The sequence below is a fragment of the Dipodomys ordii genome, unplaced genomic scaffold (assembly GCF_000151885.1).
Source record: "Dipodomys ordii isolate 6190 unplaced genomic scaffold, Dord_2.0 Scaffold148, whole genome shotgun sequence".
In the NCBI taxonomy this organism is placed as follows: Eukaryota; Metazoa; Chordata; class Mammalia; order Rodentia; family Heteromyidae; genus Dipodomys; species Dipodomys ordii.
The window spans coordinates 1,198,814-1,208,635 of record NW_012267364.1 but is presented as its reverse complement, the minus strand read 5'-3'; the positions used below and the strand labels follow the sequence as shown (position 1 = coordinate 1,208,635).

General features: G+C 44.4%; 1 protein-coding gene across 1 annotated transcript in view; it reads right to left on the bottom strand.

Moving 5' to 3' along the window:
- Positions 1-49: 49 nt before the first annotated feature.
- Positions 50-9,822, bottom strand: part of Grid1 (glutamate receptor, ionotropic, delta 1) — a 748,070-nt gene continuing 738,297 nt past the window's right edge. The window contains exon 16 of the mRNA XM_013032063.1: positions 50-564. Within this exon, the coding sequence (XP_012887517.1) occupies positions 136-564 (429 nt within the window). The 3' untranslated portion in view covers positions 50-135. The remainder of the gene's footprint in view (positions 565-9,822) is intronic.

Genomic DNA, 9,822 nt, shown 5'->3' with positions numbered 1-9,822 from the left:
TGTGTGTGTGTGTGTGTGTGTGTGTGTGTGTGTGTGTGTGTGTGTGTGTGTGTGGTATGTGTGGTCATTTTCTCGTATTAAAAAGCTCTGCTGGTCGGGTGGGTGGGCGGGCAGGTGGGAGGGCAGGCGGCGTGGTCAGATGGAGGTGCCGTGGGACGTGTCCAGAGCCTCTGGAAGGACGCCTCCAGGCACGGGTTGAAAGGACATGGGGATAGGGGTCTTCACTGGACTCTGTCGAAACAGCCCCCCATTGGGTGACCTGTGTTTGCACTGAATGGAGGGCATGGTGGCCGAGCTGCTCAGGGGCAGTGGCAGGTTGCTGCTGGGCCCTGATGACAGTGTCCGGCTGGTGCCATGGCTGCTTTGCTCGGGCAGAAAGGTGCTGACTGAGAGCTGGGTGTTCTGGTATTCCCTTGTAGGCTCCAAGGCTTGGCTGGGAGCCAAGCCTCCCATCTCCAGGGCTGAGAGCTCAATCGATGCAGGGGAAATCTGCTTGTGAGCAATGTCTTCATCCATGAGGCTGTTTATGCGTCTATGCACCTGCTCCAGGTTCACCTCTTTGTCCTGGGGAGAAAGCACAGGAAGATCAGGGGAAGCCTTAGCAGTCCACCAGGGCTGGCTTTACTGCAGCATCTGCATACCTCGAAGCACTGGCCTGTTTAGTGTGCTAGAAAGAGTATCTTTCCTATTTCCACCTCCCCTCAAGTGGGTGGTCAACCCTCTGTTATCTGGGGGAACCCATAGGCCAGGCCACTTGTGCTTCTGTCCCCACAACCCTGCCAGCAAATCTGCTGTACTCATCTCAGAATCATTGCCATGCCCAGAAGCAACTCTTGTGACAAAGCACTTCAAAGTACTGGCAGAGACAGGAGGAGACTAAGTAATGCCCCATAGGAATAGAGGAATGGTCCTTCCTCCTCTGGTATGCCCCATGCCTTAACCATCTGAGTTCACAAAGACTTGGTATGATCACCCCCACCTTGCACAAAAGGAGGCTCGGGCTCAGAAAGGCTCTATGACTTCATCAGAGACCCGAGTTCTGTGAGTGGTTGAGGCAGCTGGGAAGTGTGGAGAAGGAGGGGACTTCTCTCACCCAGGAATCTGTACATTCAGGGATGCCAAGAGTGGTGCAAGTCTCTAGCTAGAGGGCTAACGAGGTTTTTGGTAGGGATGCATTGTTGGGGTCGTAAGGAAAGACACTTCTCATGGGGTAGCAGACTCTCCTGGTGTCACAAAGCCTTGAGATTGCCTGGAAAGTTCTCTCTCTCTCCAGGAGATTGTTTGGTTTGTTTCTCTGCTCAAAAAAGAAATTTTTAAAAAGACCCAAATCACTCTTTTTAAGTGAGTTGATATTTTGCCTGTCAGAATGGATCACAATCTAAGTGGTTGCATATCTTGTAAGTTGAAGGAAGATGCCATCTGCTTCTTCAGTTGCTTGGTTCCCTTGTGAAGCCAGCATGCTGTGGTCAGCCTCTTCTCCTAGGGAGCAGCTTCCCAGATGGGATTAGAAGCTTCAGCCCTACTTGTGGCCTGTACAGGTGCCAATGAAGGCAGATCAGGTGTACCACACTCTGCCACCCCTACCTGATGCCACACTCCAAGAAAAACACTGGGTCCAAGATCATATCCAAGACAAATCTTGTGGGTGGTTCAGTGTTGACACCATATTGGACAAAGGAACTCAACCCTTTTCCATTTTGTAGGGATGGTAGAAAATCTGAGAAATTTAAGTCTTGATATGCTTTCAGAAAGAAAAAGAAGAAATGATGCAAAATAAATAATGACTGAACCTCTACAGGTTTGGGTACATAGGAGTTTCCTCTAGGAGGAGGCCACCAAGAATGTCTGGCCTGAGTCTCCACTGTATCCAGGTGCACCAACCAGAGGGCAAACCCCAGGAAAACTCAAATTCACATTTACTAGGTAGGCAAGGAGTAGAAGTGCCCTGAAAGTCACTCCCTGCCCTAATATTCCCTGCCACGGAGAAAGGTACCCACAATTCTCTACACCCCCATGAGTTCATAATTGACATATAGTGCCTGACTTCTGGTGGGGAAACTGCTGCCATTCTCAGAAACTCTCCTGGAGCAAGAAAACTGACAATTTCATATGACAATGAAGAAATTGTTTCAGTCCGAGAGACACAAAGATCAGAGAGCGCACTGGTTTGAAAGTGAACTCAGTTCAGTGTCAGATGGCAGTTGGACATAATTGACAAACTCCTTAAGGAGAACCTGAAGAAATGCAGCTCAGCACTGGCGCTAGGTGACCAGTTCTGAGCTGAGGCCATGTCTGAATGGCAAAGGTCATGAGTGACATGGAGAGAAATGTCTCAAGGACACCAGGATTCTACTTGAGCAGAGGGAACACCATTCATAAAATAGTTTCATTAACTCCTTCAGATGTTTAAAAACTACAGTCTCAATTGATGAGAATAATCCCAGGGAGCTCAGCACAAGTCAAAAATATCACTCAGCACTACTATTGATTTCTTTAAGCTTGTAGGGGAAAGCAAAGGAAAAAATATTGTATTTTAATGTGATTAATACTGGCCAGAATATGATTTCAAATTACCTTCCTTTGAATATCCACATTAGCTCCTTTTTTTTGTTGCCAGTCCTGGGGCTTGAATTCAGGGCCTGGGTACTGTCCTTGAGCTTCTTTTGCTCAAGGCTAGTACTCTACCACTTGTGCCACAATGCCACTTCCAGCATTTTTTGTTTTCGTGATACTAAGGAATCAAACCTAGGGTTTCCTTCATGCTAGGTAAGCACTCTACACTAAGCCACACCCCAAGCCCTACACTAGCTCCTTTTCAACATCATCTTTCTAAAATGCAAATTTGATTATGGTATGCTACTCTGTGAAACTCCAGGATGATGTTTCTGGCTTTTAGACTAAAATAAAATATCCCTTACTACAACAAAAATAAAAAAATAATTCCATAAAAAATGTATTTAATAGACCTCACCTACCAAACATCCCAGCTTAACAACACAAGTAGAGCTTGTTTTCACTTGTGATTCTGTGGATGACTGGGAGCTACAGCTTGATGCCCCACCAGCACTGTGACACAGTGGTCCAGGACTATGAACATTCAAAACATGACATATTACTTCCTTTCTGGACCTTGCACTCAGGATCTGGTTGGTGTCCTACTTCTACCTTTTTGGTGGTAAACTGGAAGTAAGAGTCCCATGGACTTCCCTGACCAGGCCGGCTATGACCACAATCATCAGATTCTCAGCTTCTTGAGTAGCTAAGATTACAGGTGCTCAGCTTGCACATTGCTTGTCTAGCATAGTCAACATGAAAAAAGTTTATAGGTTGAACCACACGCAATCAGGGACAACCCAAAAATCACATAACAAATTCAAGTTCATTGCTTATTATATTAAGTTCAAATTCAAGTTCATTGTTTAATTAACACATGATGGAGGCAGTTGTGAGCAACTTCCTGCCTTTCTATATATTCATTTTAATTTTTGCATATAAAAATTTTTGAAGTAGTATTTTATGCCTGTTACTTGGAAGCATTAGTGTGTTCCAATCACTTAAAAGCAATGATTTTGATTTATTTATTTACTTTGAGGAAATAAGCTTATCTACCCTGGATAATAGCTTATCAAGTGACCTGTTCAACTAGACAAGAGATAGAACCAGAACCTGAATAAGAACAAGAGGACTGAGTCTGAAATTTAATTGAAGTGACAAAGAATCAGAAGATGGTTGGTATTTGGTCAAGGAAAGTGGTGCCTTATCAAATACAGTGAACTCTGGGGAAAAGACAGACCAATCAAGATCCTCTGAAGAAAAACCTAAGAAAGATTCTCTTCCTCTCTTCCCCCTTAGCTCTCTGAAATAGATGCTTTTACCACTGAAATACCAAGGAGAGAATGCAGAAGGTCTGGTGCATTTTGAAAGTAATAGGGCACAGAGTCCAGCCTGACGTGTTAAATACAGCTTGTGGGGAGATGATCAGGTCCTATTACAGCACTTAGAAAACAACCAAATCCAGGAAGTCAATATAGACCTGGCCATTTCACTTCAAGACAGTGTTAGTAGCTGGGGACTGTGGTTCAAACCCATAATAAATAATAGTTACTTGAGATAAAAAAATAAGGGGACAGTTGAGAGTTCAAGAGACTCCATCTTAACCAAGGATAGGTGCTGTGGTCTGAGCCTATTGTTCCAACTTCTAGGGAAGCACAATGGCTGGGCACTGTGGCTCGTATTGGTCATACCCAGAAACACGGGGAAGCACAAAGAGGTGAATCATAGACCAGGACACACAGAGAACACAGTGAGATCCTATCTCAATAATAACCGACAGGAAAAAAGGCACTGAAGGTATTGTTTAAGTGATAGAACACCTGCTTATCAAACATTAGGTCCTGAGTTCAATCCCCAGTACTATCAATTTTAAAAAAGAAAGAAAAAGATAGTGTTTCTGAATAAAAAGACTTGAATAAATATTTCTTGTGTGTGTATGCACATGTGTGTGCATGAATGTGTGTGTGTATCTGCATGTCTGTGTGTCTTTGTGTATTTACCAATCCTGGGGCTCAAACTCAGGGCCTCACATTCTTCCTTAGCTTATTTGTTCAAGGCTGTCACTCTGTGACTTGAGCCATACCTCCACTTCTGAATAAATACTTTCTTAAGCCCATTTATTTTCTTCTTGCTTCAAATGAAGGATGGATGAATCTGTTCCCAAGGCTGCAAGGGCGTGCAGTGTGAATCAACTCCCAATTGTGGCTATTAATTAGCCTTTAGCCTCTGCACATCAGGACACACAGAAAATGTCCACACCAATTGCAGAAATTTTCTAGCGAGAGCGTCCCATGCCAAATGGCTGTCAAAAAAATCCAACCTTCTAGCACCACAGGGACCTCTTTCTATTCAAATTCCATTATCCCAGTAGAGCCAATGCTAAGACAGACTTTGGGAGAGGAGGTTACCATTAGGAGCCTCAATGCCGTTTTTTTTTTTTAACTGGATAAGAAAATGCATAGAGCAAGAAAGCAAACGCTTCATGACCCCTCTGAAGAACAAAAATGCAGCCTGTCTGAGGGTCTTCTCACAATGTTTTCTTCATGCTGCCTCTTCCAGCTGTTCTATATGGACCCAGAATTGAACAACAAAGAACGGGATTATCTCATCTTCTTAGATCACCTGGGGGGGTCACAGAATTAGCACACACAAGGTCATGTCTAGTTGTACCTTCTTGCATCTCAAGCCAAGGAAAGAGGCAGCAGGAGTAATCAGCTTACTCAAGGAAAGAGGCAAGGGTAATTTGAATAATTATTCATCTTTAAGACAAAATGGTGTATTCTATAATGTTATGCAAATTCAAATAATAGGCTTTTTTTATGTGAACTACATCAGTTTACATCCTCGTTATCCCAAGGTTTCCGCGTTCAGCCAGGTAATGACAGCTGTGGAAAGAGACCTGGGAACTTCCTATGGCCTTCATTAATCTAGTGTAGGTAACTGACCTAGTCAAACACCCCAGAACATGACATAAAAATCCACTGGCTGCATTTACCCACAATTCGGCTGGATTCCAGCTCTGCATTTCTCGTTCCGAATTAAACATGACGAACAGATGCACCAACAGAGGTGACTAGGGAACCTCTCTGAGGCATTGTCTTGCAGAGAGATAAAGTTCTGTAATTAAGCCGCTGTTCACCAATGTGGAAATAATACAGTGTATTGGAAAACGGTAATTAACTAAACTATCATCTATGTAACAGTTTGTTACACGTGGGACTCGTTAGAACTGACTTTGTTTGGAATCCAACAGCTCCCACTTTAAGTCAGGCAAGACCAGAACTAGGAATGAGGGACCTCCCACCTGACTAGAATGATGGTTGCCAGCTCTCTCGCGCTAACCTCTGAATGGAGCCAGGTGGTAAATGAGACTTAATGGCTGGGAGAAACACCACCGAGGTGATCCTCTTAAAGTATGATGCCAAAGGCCTACCCTGAGCTAGGGGAGTCAGAGTCATGGTTGGATAAAATCAGTGGCCGACCCTCACCTCAAGGAAGCAATCTTGAGAGAGATCTCACAGACAGATTTTTCAAAGCATCGTGGCAAAGTTTTGAGTAGTTTAATCACAGAACTGAGAGTGATCCCATGAGCAACAGGAAACAAGAGAAAAAAACTGAGGCTAGGAGCAAAGTGATTTGCTCAAGGTTACACAGGTCTACGGTGAGTGAAGCATCAGGATTAGCATTCACATCCACCTGGCTCCAAAACCTGGATTTCCCATCCTGCTCACCTACCATACCAGGTTCAATATTTACCTAGTCTCACCATGACGATGTGTCAACACTTTAGCAGAAGGTTGATGGGAGATTTTTAATCCTTAGCAGAGTAACAGAAGCAAATGTAGAGTTTATCAATTACAGTTGTCCCTATCTCCTTACAATGACCCTTTGGGAAATAAAGCCCAGGCATCTGTATTTCAAACAGCTCCAGAATTAATCACCTTGCATGCACAGCCATAATTGAATGCCATTGATCTCACTGCAGTGATTACCCAACAATTTAACGTGAATAAGAATTGCTTTATAAGGAGTCCAAGCAAGTTCATTTGAATGAAACTTTTGAGCTCCTACTACCAGATGAACTCATGCTCTTAGGAAAGCATTCTTCTTGAGTTCTTGGCACACAGAAGGTGCTCAAAACATCAGTTATATTCATCATGTCTTAATGAGGGCCTCCATGTTTCAGAAAGAAGGCAAAATGATGAGAATTCAGAGGTGAGGAGTTGCTGGCAGATTTGCAGCAGAGACAGGCAGATAAATAATTACTGGCAGTATGGAATTGCATCTAACAAAGGAAATACCCAATGGCCACATTCAGAGGAAGCTTGCCAGTAGGCTGGTTTGGAGATTTGCAGTGATATATAATAAAGTGCTCAGTGCTGCTCAGTGCTGGGGGCACACACCTGTAATCCCAGCTACTTAGGAGGCTGAAATCTGAGGATTGCCCATTCTAAGTCACTTCCCTGTCTCCCTCCAAGGGTAAGGATGCCTCTCTCAAATGTTGTGAAATAGATAACTGTAATTTGTCCAGCACAGGCCAGGTAACCTAGGGTGTGATTTGCCTCCACACTCCTCACCATCCATTTCTCCATCCATAAGAAGTAACAGCCCCTTGGTCACCATGAATCAGGCATGTCTTTAGGATGGGAGTAACCTTAAGGTACTTTGCACACCTTTCTTGATTGAAAAAGTTTTAATAAATAAAAGGGAATTTGTGCAGCAGAGAGAAAAATCTCCACACAGACTAAACAGTTATCACAGTTATCAAAGGAAGAGAGGCAAAGAATAGCATGGAGCTGAAGATTTGACCTTCCAAGAAGGGTCTACACAGATTCTGGGCAGACAAAGAGGCCAGCCATCTCTCAGCTTCCTGCCATTCAGCCATCCTCACCAGCCACCTCTTGCCTGCCATAGAAGCCTGGTGCTAGGGAGGGCGGGCATAGGCAGGAAGCAGCAAGAATTCCAAGCTTCCAGCCTCGTGATGGATGATTCATCTCTCAATCCTCATGTCAGCTCCCATTTGTGCAGTTCTCATCTTTATTTCATGAATATTTTATTCTCAGAGCAATGACTCTACATCCCCCATAAATCTAGCGGGTGGCTCTTTACTGCATCCTCTGAGCTTGATGCACTCACCTGCATTGGGTAACTACATAATTGTCTGATTCCTCAGGAAAAAAATATATGAGCTCAAATGCACATGAATATTAAGGGCTTGAACGCACATTACTACTCTTGCCCAAATAGGTGTCTAAACTTTGAAGACAATCTCAGAACAAGCCATTAAACATAGCTTGGGCTCCACCCAAAGACAGGTTCCCAGCTCTTAAGAAATATGGCTGGTGGCCCCAAATGAAATGCTTTAAGAGTAACTAGACACTCTCACCTAATTGCAAATGTTGCTCCATAAAACACAAGCCACAGTAGATCTAAATTAAACACCATCATTATTTCCTCCATGCTTTGAAAGATATGCTTCTAAAATATGGTCATTTTAGCCCTTTCCCTGTTACCCACTCCCTATTTGGATGAGGAATCTAAACCCCTCAGCCAGGCATAAAAGTCCTGGGGAGCAGATCCAGCCTTCCTCTCCAGCCTCTTCTTCCTACCTTCATGCCCTGTTAACCCTTCACTTACCATTCACTACCTCATCTCATCTTCAGGTCTAGGGTTCCTTCTAATTTTCATCATTCTTATCAGAACAACTCAAGCCCCCTCAAATCTTGGCTACGTGCTCCTACCCACTGTGGCCCCATGATGAGTCAGCTGGGCTGGGGACCCCTGTGCATTGTGGTGGTATTTTCTGCTCCCTTCAGAACAGCTGAGATCAAGAGAATAGAGGTCTGCCGGGTGAGGTCTGTGCTGTTCCTGCCAGTGAGGTGGTAAATCATCTGAGAGGAGGGGCTGGACCCTGATCAGCAAACTTACTAAAGGAAGAAGGGAGGGAGGTGGAAGAAACTTCCTTTTAAATTGGAACAAAAAAGCTGGTGGCTCACATCTATAACCCTAGCTACTCAGGAGGCTGAGATCTGAGTTTCATGGTTCAAACCAAGCCTGGGCAGTAAAGTCCATGAGACTCTTATCTCCAATTAACCACCAAAAAGCTGGAGGTAGAGCTGTGGCACAAGTGGTAGAGCGCTATCCTTGCGCAAGAGAGTTCAGGGACAGCATCCAGGCCCTGAGTTCAAGCCCTAGGACTGGCACATGTGTACACACGCACATGCACATGCACATGTACATGCGTGCACACACACACACACACACATACACTAAAGGTAGGAAAAAATGATAGTATGTGTTTCCGTGAAACATCATAATGGCAGGATTAACTGCAGCTGCCCTGCTTCTCTGCCTGCTTCTCCATGGACCCTCCTTCATATCTAGAAGCAGCCGGGGCAGGGAGACCCACATTTTGGAAGCAGGATATGAACACTCATCCTCTCATATTCGAAATGTTGGACTTAGACACCAGGAGTTAAGCAAGAAGGGAACAGCTATAGGTGACAGCCTTGACTCTTCTTTTTACTTCTATTTCCCCACATTCCTAGCTATGTCTCCCAGAAAATAAAATTCTGTCTTTCCCCTACCCCCTCTCTTTCTTTCTCTCTCTCACCCCCCAACACCCCCCACCACATGTGCACCTGTATACATACAAACTATGACAGGCTGAAGCTGTCATGACAATGGAGGTTGTAAAGAGATAAAACTGAAAATAGTTGTAAAGGGACAAGACTGAAAATAGATAATGCCTTCCAATTCAGGAGCTCCTAGGGGATCTATTAAGAGTTTGAACTTGAGTTATGTCTTGGAGCCCACCCTGCCCACACCTGCCACGCCAGCAACAATGCAATACCGACACCTCTGCTCCCCTGATTTACAGGGCATTTCCTTTTCCCTTTTTCTTTCCTTTCTTTCTTTTTTGTGCCAGTCCTGGGTTTGAACACAGGGCCTTGGTGCTCTTTCTGAGCTTCTTTTGCTCAAGGCTAACACTACTACTTAAGCCACAGTGTCACACACACACACACACACACACACGTATGTATATATGTATATATATATATATACACATACGTGTGTGTGTGTGTGTGTGTGTTTATTGGAAATAGCCTTCTCACCATCTTTCCTGCCCCAGCTGGTTTTGAATCACAGTCCTCAGATCTCAGCCTCCTGAGTAGCTAGGATTACAGATATGAGCCACCAGCACCCAGCCCATGAGGCATTTTCAAAGCCTATCAGGTGGAAGACAGTACAAACTGTCCAAGAGGGGTT